Source organism: Desmodus rotundus, chromosome 9 (assembly GCF_022682495.2).
Source record: "Desmodus rotundus isolate HL8 chromosome 9, HLdesRot8A.1, whole genome shotgun sequence".
Taxonomy (NCBI): Eukaryota; Metazoa; Chordata; class Mammalia; order Chiroptera; family Phyllostomidae; genus Desmodus; species Desmodus rotundus.
The window spans coordinates 112625471-112643146 of NC_071395.1; the positions used below are offsets into that span (position 1 = coordinate 112625471).

The 17676-nt window shown below is 62.4% G+C and overlaps 1 protein-coding gene across 1 annotated transcript; it reads right to left on the reverse strand.

The window, feature by feature from the left end:
- Window positions 1-7041: 7041 nt before the first annotated feature.
- On the reverse strand, window positions 7042-15676 carry NPTX1 (neuronal pentraxin 1). Its single transcript, XM_024554044.4, has 5 exons — window positions 15145-15676; window positions 14689-14896; window positions 12501-12745; window positions 11464-11643; window positions 7042-10953 (listed from the first exon to the last, which is right to left on the reverse strand). The coding sequence occupies exons 1-5, from the start codon at window positions 15565-15567 to the stop codon at window positions 10732-10734; spliced, it is 1278 nt and encodes a 425-aa protein (XP_024409812.2). The 5' UTR covers window positions 15568-15676; the 3' UTR covers window positions 7042-10731.
- Window positions 15677-17676: the final 2000 nt, after the last annotated feature.

Below are 17676 nucleotides of genomic sequence, written 5' to 3' on the forward strand. Positions count from 1 at the left end.
ACATAAGCCCTCTGCCGCCAGGAAGCTTTCTTTCAGACAATAAATCTTTGAACAAGTAGTTACCAGATGGGGCTGAGACCTGTAGACAGCAGGGAGGTGATGTTTGAGCTCCGAAGGAAGTGAGAACATGGGGAAGGCAGGTGCAAAGGCCCTGGGGCAAGATGCAGCAAGGCTGTAATGGGTCTCCAGGTCTGGGCGCTGAAGCAGGGAAAGCCCTGACTTTCCCTGGAGGGAACCGTGCCGAGGGGACTGGCTGCTGAGGTCTAGAGGTCACGGCAGGAATGTGCGTGACACGAGGCAGCTGGGACCAGGGTGCGAGAAGCGCCGGCAAGTGGACTGCACGAGGGCGTAGCACCCTAGAGGCAGGGAGGCAGCCCAGGCCAGAAGCCCCGCCCACCACTTCTCCCCTCTGCGGCCCTGCCTATCAGAAGTGGAAAGGCTAAGCTCTAGTGGGGCGGGGAGCACCTCCCCAGCCCTGCCAATCTCTGCACACCTGAGGGTGTTGCCGTGGCAACCCACTCTTTGTCCCAGGGTTCTGCGGGTAGATCCTGGTCTCCGCCCCTCCCACCCCGACCCCCTGGCCAGCTCCCCAGTGCTCAGCGTCCAGACACCGTTCCCTGATCCCTGTTAACGGCTTCAGAGCATTTTACCCCCACTGCTCCCCTTGTCGGGAAGCCCCTGACCTCTAGTGGACCCCTCTCCGGAACAGCGGGGGCACCCCTGCGTCCTCTCCTGCCTCCAGCCTTGCCCCGCTTCCCACCCTGGCTGGAGAGCCTGGGGGGCTCCCTGGAGGCACCAGCTTGGCTCAGGCCAACTTTGGTCCCTGGAAGTGGGGTGGTCTCTGACACCCAGAGCTCAGCAGGGGCCCCTTGGCCTCCTTGTCCCAGGAGTCCAGAGCTGGAGTCAGATGGAGCGGGGAAGGAGGGTCTGAAATTGTACAGCCAGGGTGGGAGCCTGACCCAGAGGGCGGGGGTGGGGGGACTGAGACCATTATCTCCGCTGCGGAGCAGCCCAATGCCCACACTGTCCCACCAAAGACGAAATGAAAACAGGAATGTGAAAACATGGGGGCCTGAGAGGGAGCCACGGTCCCTGCTTGCAGCCAGAAATCGGGCTCCGAGGGAAGCTACTGCGGCTGGGGAGAAGCACAGTTGGCTCGAGAGTTTAGTTTTAAATAAATAAATAAAATTTAAATTATGTAAGTAACATGTGTTCGGTGTAAAAAATTTGGAAAACACATGCAAGTATAAAAATCCTTGGTCCCATCTCAAGATCTAACCACTGTTAACATTTCAGAATATTTTCTTGTCTTTTTTTTCTCAGTGCCTTTATAGTGTATATCTTTTTTTTTTTTTTTTTTCAAATAGAACTTACTGGTGTGCCCCGGTGCCCTGTGGACCCTCCCGTGGGAAGGGGAACGGAGGATGCTGATGTGAGCGAAGCGTTCAGCTCCCCCCCGACCCAGGCCATCGTGTGTGCCAGCCGCCCACGCCCACACCCACGCCCACGCCCACACACGTGAGCAGCCCCAGGAGTCAAGTGTGGACGCAGGTGCAGGGAGGCAGCTGCTGCAGGTGTAGCTTCCGGTTCCCAGAGCCCCACCTTCCTCATGCCGAGGGGCTCCTCTCCACTCCATGTTCCTTTCTACGGTCCCAAATTTTCTTGGCTTTCTCCATCTAGGTCGGGGCCGGGGGCTGGGGCCCAGGGCCAGGTGGGGCCTGAGGAAACTGCCAGTCCAGGTGAGGGTGGCAGAGTGCACAGGCGACTTTGACCAGACAGCTTCTCAGCCTCCCCTTTCCGCAGGGAGGTGACCCCTGAACCCTAAAGAGCGGGGAAGCTCAGGGCCTGCCCTCCACTCTGTCGCATGGGTCCGGCTCCTTGCCTTAGGGCCCAGACGCCAGCTGGGTGCTCCCCGCTGTCCAGCCTCAGGGGCCCCCTTTCCTTGGTGTCTAAATAGAGGGCCTTCAGCCTCTTTGTTTCTTGGGCTGCCGTAATAGATACCACACACTGGGGTGGGGGCTTAAAACAACAGAAAGTCATTCTCTCCCGGTTCCGGAGACCCTGAGTCTAAAAATCATGGCATCTTGGTTCCTGCTGGAGGATCTGCTCCATGTCTCTCTCTCGGCTTCTGGTGGCTGCCAGCAGTCCTTGGCGTCCCCTGGCTTGTCGACACATGCCTCCAGTCTCTGCCTCCGTCTTCACTGGCCGCCTTCCTGCATCTCCGTGCCTGTGACCAAGTTTCCCTCTTCTCGTAAGGACATCCCTGATCTAGCACGACCGCATCCTCACTAATTACGTACGTCTCAAAGCCCCTTTGCCGAAGAAGGTCGAGCTCAAGTTTCCAGGTGGACGTGAACTTTGGGAGGCACTCTTCAACCCAGTACAGCCTCCGTCTGTGTAAGGTGGAAAACCCAGCCTCCCGTGAGGATGTTCACGTTTCTCCTCTCGTCCCCTCCATGCTTCCCGCCTCTGCTGCACGCTCCGTGGGTGCCCTGTGCTGGACACCACCCGACTGGGTGATCACACCTCACAGATGACAGCATAGGACCTCTGGCGGCAGCCAGGCGCTCTCCTTCTGGCCCCGATGTCTCTCCCTCTGCCCTTCTCTCCCTGGTTCTCTGTTCCTGGGACGCTCCCGTCTCCCTCCCGGAACCTGTGAAAACCCTAGTTAGTCCCTTCCCCTTCCTGTGCGAGTGGGTCAGCATCCTCTTCCCTTCACCTTGTCCTGCCTGCCTGGACCCCTGGAGGCCCGGGGGTGGGGAGGTGGGAGGGCACGGGGCAGGGAGGCCAGACAAAGAGCAGGATGGCCTTCCAGACCCACAAGGCCACTGGGGTATTTCCCTAAGCACGTCAGGCTGGCCTGTGAGTTACGCTGGTCCCTGGTCTGTGAAAGCACTCCGTGCCTGTTTGAAAGAGCGTTTCTGTTTTTTTCTTCTTTCTACATCTGCGCTAACATTCTGTGATTCTTAGAGAACAGAAATTCTGAAGAGCAAAGCCCAGAGCCAAGAATGTGCAAGCCACAGGGGGCTCGTGTGAGGAAGGAAACCCGTGGCCCTGCCTGCCTGCACGCCGGCGCAGACAGGCCGTGCGTGGCCGGCACCGGGCAGCGGCCCGGGCAGGGTGGCACGGCCTCGCGGGGGTGGGTGGGGGTGCTTGACGATGACTTGGATTCAGTCAAGCACGTTATTTCTTGGATATGACGCCGAAAGCACCGGCAGTGAGGGAAAAATAGGTAAGTTGTGTTCCATCACCGCTGAACACGCCCTGCCCTGGCCGGCGTGGCTCAGCTGGTAGGAGCATCATCTTCAGGTTCTGAGGGTCAGACTGTTCAAGACAATTTATTGGGTGGGCCAAAGAGTCTGTTTAACTTTGTCCACAGAGTGAGAGACACATTTTCCGTTTTCACCAATAACTTATGATTTGGGTATTTGGAGGATGTTGTGTCTCTCCCGCACGGTAGAACGTTGACTGTTCTCAGTCAATGTGTTGATCTGACCGGACCAACTTCACCTGGGCTACCCGACCGCGGGGCATCGTCCAGCAGAAATCTCCTGCACAAAACTTTGCGCACCGCCTCTGACACGTTCGATCAGTCACAGCCTCTGCTCCATGCGCTGCACAGATCTTTTTTTGCGTTTCCACTGTGTTTTTACCTTTCTAGAAATAATAAAGATGAAAATGTTGCATATTTCCTTCCATTTTTAGTATTAAAATGGCTACATAAGAATTCATCAATTTTGATACTTTTTTTTTTTTTTAAAGCACACTGGCTGATAGGACAGCTGTCACAATACAATCTAACAAAGTTGTTTCTTTTTTGAAAACATTTTATTTATTTATTTTTAGAGAGAGGGGAAAGGAGAGAGAAAGGGAGAGAAACATCAGTGTGTGGTTGCCTCTCACACGCCCCCTATTGGGGACCTGGCCCACAACCCAGGCATGTGCCCTGACTGGGAATCGAACCGGTGACCCTTTGGTCTACTGAGCCACACCAGCCAGAGTGCAAAATTGTTTTGAATGAAGTTAAAGACAACTAAGCGCCACTAGAGCCATAGTGTAGAAAAAAGCAAACGCACTTTCTGGCCAGCCCGATATCGGAACGCCAGGAGAGGAGAGCAGTTCTGCCCATGGGGGTGACATCTCGGGAAGCTGAGTCTCAGGGACCTACCTGGACATCCGAACATGGGCACGCAAGGGCTGAAGGGGTCAAGGGTGGCCAAGCAGCGAGGTGCCAGTGAAGAGCAGGTCTGGGCAGAGGTCCAAGAGCTGAGGGGGACAGCGCGTGCTCTGTGAGGCAGCAGCCACCTCTGCATCTGAACTCTGACCCGAAGGCTGGTGTGGAGGGATGGGCTTTGCAGCTGTGGTCCCACGGACCCTCAGGGCTCAGAGGTCACTCTGAGGTCACCCGGCCTCTTCACTTGGCTCTCGTCTGCAGACTCGGGCGCTGCCCACAGGTGGCTGCTGGGACTGAGGTGAGCACTGGATGAGACACAGTTAAGCACAGAGCACGCTGCATGGTGCACTGGCCCCAGTGGGGTGGCAGTGTTGCGGGGGGCGGGGGTCCTCCAGAGGTGGAGCTGGAGGGCTCCACAGGGCCTGGGACACTCGCCAGAGGTGGGCCCCAGCCCAGGTGGGTGGGCTGGCTGTGGAAGAATCTGCAGGGGGGTCTGGGGGGAGCACAGTCACCTCTGTGGGTCCCAGCAGACCCACCCCCGGCTCCGCTGCCTGAGCTGCGCAAGCTGAACCCCAGTCAGGAAGCAGGGAGCTTGCCAGCACCTTCTGAATGGCTTCTGGTTCTGACAAAGAAGCCAAGCCCTGAGCTCAGAACCTTTCACAGAGTCCTAGAACCTTTGTAACCCCCACCCAGTTTCTCTCCTGTTTCTGGGGAGCGCTTAAGGCCTCAGAGACTGTGTACTCTGGAGAGGTCTTTGGAGAGGGGCTGTGGGGACAGGGACTGGGATGGAGGCAGCATGCAGATGGGGAGGATGCCTCAGAGAGCTGGGGGTGGGCCTACTCCTTCAGGCCACACCCCCAACCTAACCTGGGGCGTGGGGGGTGGGGAGCTCAGGGCTGACAGTCGTCTGATGCTTGGGGGGAGCTTGACAAGCCCTGGAGCAGGTCGGCCAGGTGGTGCCTGTCGGAGAGACACGCAGGCTGAGCCCCAGGTCCCAGGGGTGGGGGCTGTGGGGGTGGGGAGCAGGCCTTGTGAGCTTCCAGTAGCCGACCAGATTCCCCGGAGCCCAGGGCTGCAGCTGGATGTGCCAGGGCCCAACCCCGGGGGATCGCCCCCAACCCAGCAATGTCTCCAAGCTCTTTGGGGTGTTGGCGCCCCAGGGGGCGATGGTCCACAGGAGGGCTGTGGGCCGTGGGGGCCGGGCCCAGGCCTCCTGGGCGCCACGTGGCAGAGGGAAGGGAGCAGCCCCCACCTGCGCCTGCCCCGGGCCAGGCCCTGCGCACATCTGCTCACCCGTCCTTGCTCCCCGCCAGGTGTGGACTGTCAGCCCCGTGTCACAGGTGAGGACTGTGTTGTTTAGCGGGGCCAGGTGAGAGCCAAGGGCTGGCAGTCAGCACTGCTGGGTTCTGATTCTGGCCCCGGCACAGACAAGCTGTGTGACCTTGAACAGCCACACAGCCTCTCTGGGCCCGGATCTCCTCATCTGAGAAGCAGAGGAGTTGGACTCAGTGCCCCTCCAGGCTCTTCCAGTCCAGACGTCGGATGGGTGTCCCATGCAATGTCTCCTCCTCCATAGAGGGGTAGACCAAGCCACACGTCAGACAGGTAGCCGTCTGCACAGTGTGGCTTGATGACTCAGGGGACACGGTGGCTGTCTTCACGTGTGCAGACGCGTGGAAGTGGCTGCTCAGTGTAAAGAACCGAGCACAATAGAAACTCAAAGACAGAATCATGGGACCAGACTCCCGACAGAGGTGGGTGAGAGTAGACAGGCCGTCCCTGTGGGAATGAGCTCGCCGTCGCCAGAAGCATACAAGCTGAGAACAGAATTGTTCCAGGCCACAGCACTCTCCAGCTTCAAAATCCTGTGCCCGCCCTGCTGCCCAGGCTGCCCCAGGAGCCAGCTCAGCCCAGGGCCCTGCGGGCTCCTCCTGAGTCACTTGGGGCCCCACGGTCGCACTGAAGTCATTCCCGGACGTGCCAAGGTCAGGTGTGACAGGTGTGGAAAGCAATTTGTTTCCGACGATAGTCTCGGGATGGGTTCTCCCTGTGATGTCACTACAGGCGCAACCGCACTTCCCTGTGGGGGACTCGAAGCAGTGATGTGTCGGCTGGAGCTGCTGGCATCGGGCGCAACCCCGGGCCCAGCCGTGGGTGAGGCCAAGAGCGCGTGCACCCTCGGCAGCGCCGGCAGGATGCCCGAGGGACCGATCCCTTCTGTAACACAGTGTGCGTGTCCCTGCATGTGTGTGTGTGTGTGTGTGTGTGTGTGTGTGTGTGTGGCGGGGGGGGGGGTGTGTGTTAGGGGTTGGAGCCCAGTCAACCAGGCGGGCTCTTGGTCACTTTGTGCCTTGGAAGGAGGTGGCTCCCAAACTCTCTGTCTACCTGGAGTCTACGGTGGTGCACAAGGGGCTGGGGGACGACATTCTTCCCGGCACCCAGGGTCTTCCCGGGGCCCTCGTCACATGACCGTGGGGTGCTCTCACGCTAGAGTGCAGGGAGGGGCCTGCGAGCCCAGGGGAGGACCCCAAGTGGGGACGAGGAGAACAGAGCAGGTGTGTTTGGGAAGACAAGCCTGGGGCTTGTCTGCCGCCCCCGCAAACCCATGCTGCAGGCAGGGCTTTGGGAGAGGGGTGGGGTGGGGCGCCCCAAGCCCAGCTCGGCCTCGCAAGTCGCTTTGCTGCTCTCTGCCTCTGTGTCAACTACACCTGCTGCCCGGGGATGCCCTTCCCTCCCCTGATGTCCTGGTGCCCAGTGTGATGCAGATGCAAGGCAGGCTCCCTCGCTGCCGGGGAGGGTCCCCTGGGAGGTCCCCTGAGGGTCCAGCAGGTTGACGTGAAAAGAAGAGACATTCCAAGGAGACCAGAGTCTTTCTTCACTCTTTACTGTGTAAAAATAAACTCAACAATTCATGTCGTTTCAGCAAGAAAATGAAAAAAGAAAGAAAGCAAGAATACCAGTAGAAATAGTGCATTTCCAGAATCACTGATGGGAGGTGGCAGGTCCCACGGTTTTGACCCATTTGGTAGCCGAAAGGCTGCAGGTTGTATGAAAAATGTTCAGCTTTGGTTAGCAAATAATGAAAAAGTAAGACACACCGATCCTCTTCCGTATTATACAGTATGTACAATGTAACAACACCGACCATGGGGGGTTTGCTCTGTCGTTAAGTCTGTTTGTTTAGGGGCTTTTGTTTTGGCAAAAAAGACAAAATTGGGACTCTAAGAATTGGGATTTTTTTCTCCCGAATGACTTGTTCCCCTTTGACCAGTTGCACGGAAGCGGCACCTTTCCCGCCGTTAGCCGGACCCCTCTGCAAGCTGTGTTTTCGGAGAGGAAGCCAGGAGGGCTTCAAACCACATTTTGGTGCTGCAAGATTACCAAGGAAGGGTCCCACCCCTAACGTCAATCATACATAACCCCAGTTCCTTCCCCCTCCACGTGTCCACAGCTCCGAGACACTGGGTCCACCGCTCACAGCCCACTGACACCCTGGTCCCGATGCACCTGGGAGAACAGGTGGGCCTCCTCGGAGCTCGCTGGAACAACTGTGAACCTCAGGCCAGCCTCTTCCCTCCCCTCCCTGCCCACATAAGACACCCCCTTGGTCTCAGGTCCCAGGGCTGGTGACAAAGTGATCTTGGAAAATAAACTGGGAATCTAGAAAAGGCAAAGAAAGCATACAAAATGCATCTCTTTCTTCTAAAATACGCGCTTTCTGTCCAACGTTTCGGCGGAGCCTGAAAAGTATTTTCAAGGGAGGTTGAGTTAATTTATATATAGGTTTGTCCTATTCTTTCATAAAAATACTCTTGTTTGGTAATAAACTTTTTCTTCTACAGTAAGAGAAATAATACCGTGTTATCAAAAGCAAGAAGGCTTACGATTCAGGTGGGGGGGGCCGTGGGCGGCCACCCCCGCCCCGGCCGCGCTAGGAGCTGCGGTCAGCTCGGCGGAAGCAAACACTGGGCACAGTGCTGTCCATCTCCTTGTTTTATAAAATGGCTTACCTGAGAGAGGCAGGGGTTATTCAGTGCAAGAGGGGGCGTCAGTCGGATTATGGAAACTATGGGGGTTAGATTTGTGGCTCTGTCACCTACCTCTCTCGGGCCGGCAAAGTGCCAAGTGTTAACACAGTGAGGGAGTCGGGGGGGCTTGGCACAGGCTCCGGTTAGGGGAGGGGGGGAGCTAAATGTCAGCTTGTGCCTCTGGCACGTGGGTGGGTGCCCCAGGGCAGGGGCAGGAAGGGGAGGGGCGAAGGGGGACATAGACCTAGAGTCTGGGTGTGCTCTGCCCTCTCGGGCTGGGGCAGAGGATGGCTTGTGGTCCTGGACGGACAGCTCCCACCACGCCCTCTGGGCAGGTGGTCTGGGCGGGAGATCGCGGGGGCTGGTGGGAGGTGCTGACCGGAGAGCACCGAGCCGCTCTGGGCCTTGCCTCGCAGCAGCTCCCAGATGGCTGGAGTGAGGGTGGGTAGTTTGGTCTAGAGGGACGATTCCAAGCTCTCGCTCTCTCCCATGGGTGCTGTTTAGGCCTGTTCTCTTCCTACACAGGAAAATACTTCTTGGTGGGTTTGGGGAGCGGGGAGGGGGAGAGGGGAACTGCCCTCTCCCCGGGACCTCCTCCCACACCCATGGCTGGCTTTCCCAGCCATTTCCAGAAGCGACGTGGATGGTCACAGAACGATGGGTGGCACTCGGCACAAAACACAGAACCAGAGAAGTCCATGCAGGCAGGGGAACACACACCGGGCTGGCGTAGCGGGGACACGCCACCCTGAGGGACATGCAAACAGAAGATCCCTGCGGATCCACAGATGCCACAACCTACGGGCTCTAATGAAGCACAAGGGTCGGAAAAAGCCACTGCGGAACCACGGCGCGCAGCCCGGCCGCCCCCTCCGCATGAGAGCGGCCCGCGGCGGAGCGGCAATGGGGAGCGTGCAGACGCCCACGTGGACACAGACACACAGACACCAGCACAGACGCACGGAGACGCACTGGGCTCCAGCACAACATGGGCTGCGTTTCAGGAGGCAGGTGCCCCTGGAAGGGGCAGGAGACGGAAACACCTGCTTCTCCTGGAGAAACGTCTGCGGCTGCGGGTGAGCCAGGCAGTGCGGCGCAGTTTCTAGAAGGACTGGCCAGTCCTTTGCTGCTTAGACTCCCGCAACAGAGCCCAGGCGCCCTTGGGGCGTGCAGCCCCCAGACGGTGCAAAAAGCAGGGAGCCTGCCCTCCCCGGGGCACGGCCCTTCTGAGTGCGCGCTCTCTCACATAACGCACACGCAGCTGCGTGCACACTCGCCTCCCACCTCAGGAGGGCTGGGAGGAAATGCGTGCGGCAGCTTTTCATGGGAAAAACAAAATCCAAAGCTTCTAAACACCGGTCAGGCCTCGGTGTCACCAGCCGGTGACAGGCTGGGGGAGTGGGTTTCAGGGCCTGGCCTGGCCCTCAGCCTGGCTCCCTGTGAGAGTTCCCAGGGGCCCTGCCCCCTGGGGACCTAGGTGAGCCAGCTCGCCGGCCGAGTGTGGGAGGAACACGGCTGTCGGTGCCGAGTGGGCGGGGTGAGTCTCCTCGATCCTGCATGGCTGCGTCTTCATAGGAGTGTGCGTTTCCCTCTTGTGCTGATTCCCTGAAGCCTCTGGTCTTCTGCTACCAGAGGCAAAGGGGGGCCTCGGGGGCTGGCTTCCTGGCTGTGGGGGGTGCTCCTCTATGAGGGGCACCGGTGCCGCCGCAGGACAGCGGGTGGCTGGAAGGGAGGACTGTCCCAGGCTCCGGGCTGTGAGCAGGTGGGAAGGCTGAGGCCCCAACTGGCCCCCGGGGCCCAGCGCTGCCCTCCGATGTTAGCAGCAGGATGTGGGCTGAGGGAGGACTGCCCGGACCCTCCTCCCACCTCCGCTGCCCCTCTGGCACCTGGTGCCCCTGCCCCCACGATGCTGTCTGCCTTCCACCCTCAGAGAAAACCCACTTCTACTACAAACTAAAACACCTCCATGGACAGGCACCCCCCGGCCTTTAGCAAACCGCTGACAGACACTCATTTTATCGACATAGAGACATGTCGCTCAGCACGAGCCCTGCTAACGAAGATGCACGCGTGTGACCCAGGAGGCTGCCCCAGCCCCGAGGCGCAAGCGGCACAGACAGGCTCTGACCAGCCAAGAGGTTTCCCGAAGCCACAAAGAGAAGGAAAGGAGATGCCTCGTTCTAAAAGAAAAAGTCTCCCCCAGAGACACACGCAGGCACGCAGCCCTCTCACCTACTCTTGCATTGTTCAGAAAGCCACGTCCCTGCGTCCTGGGGCACCGGCTTGCCTGCGCAACAGGGCGGGGCTCTCAGGGAAAGGGCCCCTCCTCAGGGACAGACAGGAGCCAGGCCTGCCTCCTGGGCACCAGGACTGAACCGGGCGGTGAGCGTGTGAGTGAGTGAGGGCCACAGCCCCGGAGTCTTTCCAGGGTGGGGGGCAGGGGCGAACAGATGACAGGTGGTCGCCGCAGAAGCAGAGGAGGGGGACGGGGGCAGGGCCGAGGGGAGGGAGGCTCAGCCCACTGGAGCCTCAGTTGATCTGGCGACAGGCTTCGAATGTCCACTTGGTGGCTCCTCCGTAGATCTCGATGTGGGACTCGGCCCAGGCGATGACGTTGCCGGAAAGAGCCTTGGCGCTGCAGGTGGCCAGGTTGTACACCTCCCCCGGGGTCAGCTTGCGGTCCCAGATGTTGAAGTGGGCCAGCTCACCCACGAACGCTTGGGTGGCATCGAACCCACCACCCAGGGTGTCCTTCAGAGAAAGGCAGACGATGAGGGCGGAGGGGGTGGGAAGAGCGGGGGCCAGGCCCGGGGATGTCCCTAGGGGACAAGTGTCTGTGCCTCCCCATCGGGGGCACGACATTCACCCCTCCTGTCTCTGCGTCTCCACCTATACGTCGTGCCCCAGCCCCACGGTGGGCCCAGGAACTCAGATGTCACTCCGCCTGCAACAGCCACCCACCCCCACCGGGAGCAGAAGGCTGGGGCCTCTGCTGCTTCCGTTTAGGTCCTGGGAAGCACCAGTGCATCAGGGAAGCCGGGAGCGGCCTTCCAGAGCTGGGGCCTCTGCACGGCTGAGCCCCTGAAGATGCTGCTGCCGGCATTCCCCCCGTAAGGCCCTCACTCTGCCCAAACCGCTGCTCAACTCACTGCCCTCCTCATCCCCCTGCCCCGCCCCTCCCAACACGTCCCCCAAAGCCCCACCTGCCCGGTCTCTGGTTCTGGGGCACCCCCCCCCCCCCGCTGCCCCCATGGCCAGTACCTGCTCCTGGCCCAGCACCAGCACGCCTTGCGGCTTGATGGGGTGATAGGGTGCCAGGTTCTCGCCACTGCCGCCCTGGGTGCCGTCCTGGTAGGCTTCCCAGACCCCATCCCGGGTGGTCCAGGTGACACAGATGTGGTGCCACTTGCCGTCATTGATGACAAAGGGCAGCTTGGCCACCTGGGAAGGGGAAGGACGCAGCTGACACTGTGGACTCCAGATCACCCACCACCAGCAGGGGCTAGTTCCGCCGGGACTAACTTTCTGCCGCACATCTAGAGTGAGTGTCGGGGGCCCCGGTCGGCGGCGCCACCGGTGGGCCCCACCTTTGGGCGGGTCAGCGTCATAGATGGAATGTGATCTCCATCAGGGGCCCCCGAGACCCACCCGAACTCACCGCCACCCCCCGCTAGCCCTCCCTGGGGCCCGAGGCCTCTGTTCCCCCCTCCCACACTCCACCTGTCACTGCCTGGTCCTCTGGGAATCCCAGAGACACCAGGGCGGAGGGCACCGAGCCCGTGAGGGCTTAGACCAACCTCCGACCTGGTGCTTCACTCACCCTGAGTGTCCAGGCGGGGTGGGTGAGGCAGCCCCACTCTTACCTGGGGAAACGGGGCCCAGAAAGGCAGCCCCCCTGGGCAGGGCACTTTCCAGCCCAGGTTATAGCCATTAAGCACTAACACAGGCTTAGAGGCTGGGGAGTGTGAGAGCTGGCAGCTGACTCACAGCTAATGGAGGGCTGAGCTGGGGAGGGTTCCCAAGGGAAAGGCTGGCCTCGCCCCGGGGGTCAGGCGCTGGGTACAATGGTTTGGACTCAGGAAGAACCTCTGGGCCCCCTGGACCAGCTTCTGCTCTCGGTCTGGGAAGTTCCATCCTCACCCAGTTCACGGAGCGGGGCAGGGGCACGCCTCCCATGTCCCCCTCCTCTGCCCTCAGCCCTGCCTGGCAAAGCGCTCCCATGGGGGCCTCAGCGGCACCGGAGGCTGAGTCCTGTGTCACCAAAACCCGCCCCGGCAGCCAGCCAGGACGGCCCCTACCTTGTCGTTGATGAGGATCTCCATGGGGTTGTTGCCCCACTCGATGAGGACCAGCTCGTTGGCCTGGCCGGGCACGGCGTAGGAGAAGGGCGTGCCCACGCCGGGCGCGGCGCTGGACTTGAGCCACATGCACACGGTGAAGGCGTACATCTCCGGCAGGCTCTTCTTCACCTTGGCGTACATGTAGTTGGTCCGCAGAGGGAACGTGAGCTGGAACTTGTCTCCAGGGCGGTTGTCCTTCTGGCCTGGGGAGGACAGGACCCGGTCTGGACACCTGCAGCCCCGCCCCCAGCACGGGCAGCGCAGACTCCCGTCCTGCAGGTGCTGGGGGAACTCATGGCGCTTTGTCCCGGGCACCAGGTCCCTGCACGGGGTCGGCTCCCTCACGGTGCGGCCCTGGGGAGGCCGGGACGCAGCTGGGGAGCCGGTGAGCTGTGAGCCCTGTGTGTGCCCAGGGGCAGGGAGGGGGGCCAGCACACACTCTGTGAGCTGACCGACCTCGAGGGTGTGACCCAGGGGAAGGAAGTCCCCTCCCAGCTGGAAAGAGGCTAGGTCCCCTCAGAGCAGCCCCTCCGGGGCCGCCCTGATTCCAGCGCTGGCTGCTGACTGAGCGCAGAAACACTCTCTCCTCTCCTGAGTCTCCTTGAAGGCAGCCCGGCCCGGTGCCCGCCACACTTCTCTCCAGCCAGGGCACTCACCTGACCCAGCCAGCTAGCCCCCAGGACTCTGGCTATTTCCAGAATCCCGTCGACCTCACGGGAGGGAGGGTCATCCCTTACAGGCTCTTCCAGCAACTGTCTTGAGCCCTGCAGAAGGGCAAAGCGCGGGGCGCCAGGGCCACCAAGGTGGCTGCTGGGACGACTGTGCCACTCACTCCCAGGGTGAGCTTCCCAGGTGTCTCCCGGCTGACAGCCCCCCTTACACTCAGCCACCAGCTCCCCGCCTGCCGGGGTGGCCCCAGGGAATGCTGCTTGCCCCCTCCCCATCCACACAAACCAGGTGGCTGCGTCCCTGGGCAGGCAGTGACTGACTCCGGGCAAAAAACTCCCACACACAGTGGGCACCGGCACCAGCACCAGGCCCGGGCCGGAACACATGCCCGCCAGCCCCTGAGGACGCCCCAGGCCTGCCAGGGCACCCGGCACTAAACCGGCCCCCTCAGCCAAGAATTATTTCTAGAAGGCACCCTGCTGGGCCAGCTCCCTGCTGGCCAGCTTCCTCTAAGCCAAGTGTGAGGTCACAGAGTAGGGCTGGCCCCTCAGTGCTGCCCACGCAGTCTCAGGTGGGCAGTCCCCTGCCCTTGGAGCAGATCCAGCCCCGGCCTCTCCAGCGCTTCATGAGAGTGGTTTTCAGGTCCCCACTCTCCCCTCCTCCCCCCACCCTTCCCTCCTCCCCCCACCTCCCTCCCCTGATCTGTTTTTCAGTTACATAAGGTGCCTTAAGATGGCACTGTTTAAATCCATCCGGCACATTTTGCAGTGTGAGAAGGGTCACGTGGCTCTCCTCTGAGCACGGGTGCCCCCCCCTTACAACCTTGTTTGATTTCTGCGACTTCAAGGCTGAGCCACTGAGCTCATCTGTGCCCTGGGGGTGCAGTGGGGGCCCTCTCGGAGTTGGGGACCGGGGAACCGCAGGGCACACCAGATGCCCAGGCTTGGGTCATTCGGAAGAGAAAACCACAGGGAGGGGCTCAAGGCAGAGGGGGGTGCCCGGAGCTCCCAGAGGACCCCACGGAGGAGCTGGGAGAAAACCAGCTTGGAGCCCAAGTCAGCAGGGGAACGGGAGGACCAGGTCCAGCCCGAGCCAGCTCTTCGGGGACCAGCGAGAGCCGGGCTTTCTCAGAGGGAGGGCCTGGGCTGACCACAGGGCAAAGTTACTGAAGATCACACAAATCAGACTTGGAAAAATCCTGCGAGTCTGCCAGTGCGTGGAGGGGGGACGGGGACACCAGGCAGTCCCTCCCCCTCTCTGCTTCCCCTGCACAGAGGCAGCCAGAGCCCAGGTGCCCCAGCCCCACCAGCAACACCCCTCCGAGGCCCAGAACCCTGGGCAGGATGGGGGGCAGGGGGCAGGGAGGCTCTGGAAGGGCCGAGGAACTCCAGGATTTTACTGTAGGAAGCCAGGGCCCTGGCAAGGTCCCACCAGCCAGCTGGCCAGGCAGGCAGCGAGCCCCCTCCCCGGATGTTACCTTTCTCCAGCTCGCTGATCCGCTGGTGCAGGGAGGTCAAGGCGCTCTCGATCTTGATCCTCTCCTCGGTGTCGTTCCGAGGGCCCCCCTTGCCCTCCTCCAGCGTGTTCACCCGGGACAGCACCTGCCTCTCCAGGTCATCGATCTTGCTCTGCAGCAGATCCTTGAGGCTGTTGGTCTGGCTGGAGGAATTGAGCCGGCTGTACTGCTGCGGGGGGAACCAGGGCGTCAGGCGCAGAGCGGGGACCGTGCGGGGAGGCTGGCGGCGCGGTCCCCGCAGGGCGGCTGCGAGGGCGGCCTGGCGGGGCGCTGGGGCAAGCGGCCATGCGCGGGGGGGCCCCCAGACTCAGGGCGCCGGCCGGTCGGGGGTGGGGGTGTCCGGCCGGGTCGGACTGGGGCGGGGGGGGGGGGCAGAGGGGCACGCGCGCCGGAGGGGGACCCGCGGCAGGAGCAGACCTCGAGGTTCTCCAGGCGGGTTTTGAGCGACTGCAAAGTTTGCCCGAGTTGGCTGAGCGTCTCGGCGGCCGGCGTCCGGGACAGGTCGCCCATAGTGTTCTTGCCCGAGCCGGGCTGCTTGCGGCCGGCGCCGGCGTCCAGCGTGGTCTGACTCTCGCAGCGGCCCAGCTTCGTGGTCAGCTCGCGGATGGTCTCCTTCTGGCTCAGGATGGTCTCCTTCTGCTGCAGCACGGTCTCGCGGAGCTGCAGCACGTTGCTCCGGAGCTCCTCGGCGCCGCCGGCGGCCACGGGCGCGCCGCACATGTCGGCGTCCACCGGCACCGAGGTGCAGATGAAGCGCGTCTGCCCGAAATCCTGGGCCGCGCTGCCCAGGAGGCAGAGGGCGAGCAGCGCACAGGTGCGCGCGGCGCGGCCGGCCGGCATGGCTGCGGGCGCGGGGCCGCCGCTGCGCCCGGTTCGGCTGCGCTCGGCTCGGCTGGGGCTCCGCGGGCGGCCGGGCTCCGCTCCCCGCGCAGTGCGCACCGAGACGCCGTCCGGCCCCCACTGCTGCCTGCGCTGCGGAGCCCGCGCCTTTTATGCCCCCGCGGGAGGGGCCTCGGAGCCGCAGACGTCAGCGGGGGAGGAATCCCGCTTTAATTGTCTGCGGCCCGGGCCTGGGAGCCGAGGGGGTCGCGCCCGCGCGTGGTGTGGGGCAGCTTCCTCCCGAATCCCCCTCCACCCCCGCGCCACCGCGGCCTGCCCCGCCTCCCCACCCGGCCGCCCCCGCCCCGGCCCGCGCCGCCGCTTTCCCCAAAAGCTCCGAGAGCCGCGAGAGTCGCGGGGCGGGGTGAGGGAGTGCGGGGTCGTGGGCCAGGCAGCGGCCTCGGACTCGAGGGTGGGCCACTTGCGTGATGTCCTCAGATCTCCAGCGGGGCTCGGGGTGGGTGCAAGGCCCCCGCCGCCGGGAGACAAAATTCTGTCCAACTCGCTTGGCTGCACAGAACACCTGAGGAGCTGAGGCCGGTCGAGGGGGGCTGGGTCCCCAAGGACTCAAATCGTCGGCACCCACGGTGGGCGGGGACCACGGAGGAGCAGAGCCTCGGGCCACAGCCAAGTCCCGAGTGGGGGGGCTCGGGTCCCGCCACGTTCCTGAGATGTCCGTGTGGGGCCGACAAAGTGCTTACAACCACGACCTCGTTCCCCTCTCCTGAGCCCCTTCCCCCAAGCTCCAGACCTCCGGGGCCCAGGCGACGTCTCCAAGGAAGGAGAGCCCCCACCCCCTGCCTGCTGGCGGGCGGGGCCTTCTCGGAGGCAGCCCTGGTGGATCGAGCCTTTCCGGCCAGCGGAGCCAGCTCCATTCCGGGCAGACGGCGCCTCCGGGGCTGGCCGCTCCCCTGGTCCCGAGGGCCTTCCCATCACGGAGGCGGCTGTGCACCCAGAACATGTCCGCGTGTGCGTGTCTGGGTGCGTCCCGTGTGTCCAGCTCCGTGTGTGTCCACGTGTGCATTTCGGGCTTTCTGGACCCCCCCGAGCCCCAGCTGGTCCCACTTCTCTGACGAAGGCCTGCAGGGAGGGGCCCTGGACCTGGGGAGTGGAGGCCAACCCACCTGCAGGGCCCAGCACGGTGGCCGCTCAGTCAGAGTCACCCCTACTCACCCCCCCAACACACACATTCCCGCTTTTTTGCTGGTCAGTGGCGGCGCTTTGGGGCTTGGCTGCCAGGTACTATTCCAGTTCCCCGCAGGGTTCGAGCTGCTGGCCCCCTGGGGCAGTCAGAACCGAAGGCACTTCGGAAGGAGCCCATTCCAAGCTCCCACTGTAAGGTGGGGAGCCTGAGGCACCCGGACTCCGGAGGTCCGGCTCCAGGGGACGGGCAAGCCCGGGATAGAGCCTCGGTCCGGCAGCCCCGCTGACACTCGACACTCACACCCGGGAGCCCTTGTTCCGCAGACTCTGCCTGGGCCCTGCAATGGCCCTGCCTGCGGCGAGCGTGCACGGGGCACCCTGGCCCGGAAGGCGGGACCACAGGAGGCAGCCCCCAGGCAGCTCCAGGGCGCGGGCAGGAGAAGAGGCCAGCTTGGTTGGTGCCTTTTTGAGAAAGTATGATGTGGTCTTCCTGTCTCTGCGTGGCCTCTCCCCACCCCCGGCCCCATAGGCTCCTCACTGCCTGCGTTCTGTGGGCACCTCAGCCTTGAGCCCACCCTGCCTGTCTGTGCGTCCTTTGGCCTCCACTTCCCAGCGCCAGAGGGACCCCGCGGCCCGCACACGGCTGTCCTCGGCTCTGAGCAACCCAGGGGTGTTCGGGGTTCCCATTCCCGGCGGCCCAGCTGGCTTGCACACCATGGAGGGCCGGGACCTGCGGCGGCTCACGGCCTGGCGCCGGGTGGAGAGGGGCCAAGAATCCCCACGTGCGTGTGCACCTGGAGCATCCCAGGTGACTCCAGAAGAATTACACGCGCGAGGGGTGGGACAGCTTTTGTCGCCAACTCTCCACTGCAGACAGACTGGGGATCCTCTCTCTGGGGGGTCTCCTCCCCACCCCAGTCAGAGGTC

Excerpts from the sequence above, each read along its gene's own strand:
- NPTX1 (XM_024554044.4), bottom strand. The coding sequence starts at position 15,567 with ATGCCGGCCGGCCGCGCCGCGCGCACCTGTGCGCTGCTCGCCCTCTGC. Across the intron at positions 12,746-14,688 it reads GATCAGCGAGCTGGAGAAAG|GCCAGAAGGACAACCGCCCT; the intron begins GTAACATCCGGG and ends TGTCCTCCCCAG. Across the intron at positions 11,644-12,500 it reads AGATCCTCATCAACGACAAG|GTGGCCAAGCTGCCCTTTGT; the intron begins GTAGGGGCCGTC and ends TCCCCTTCCCAG.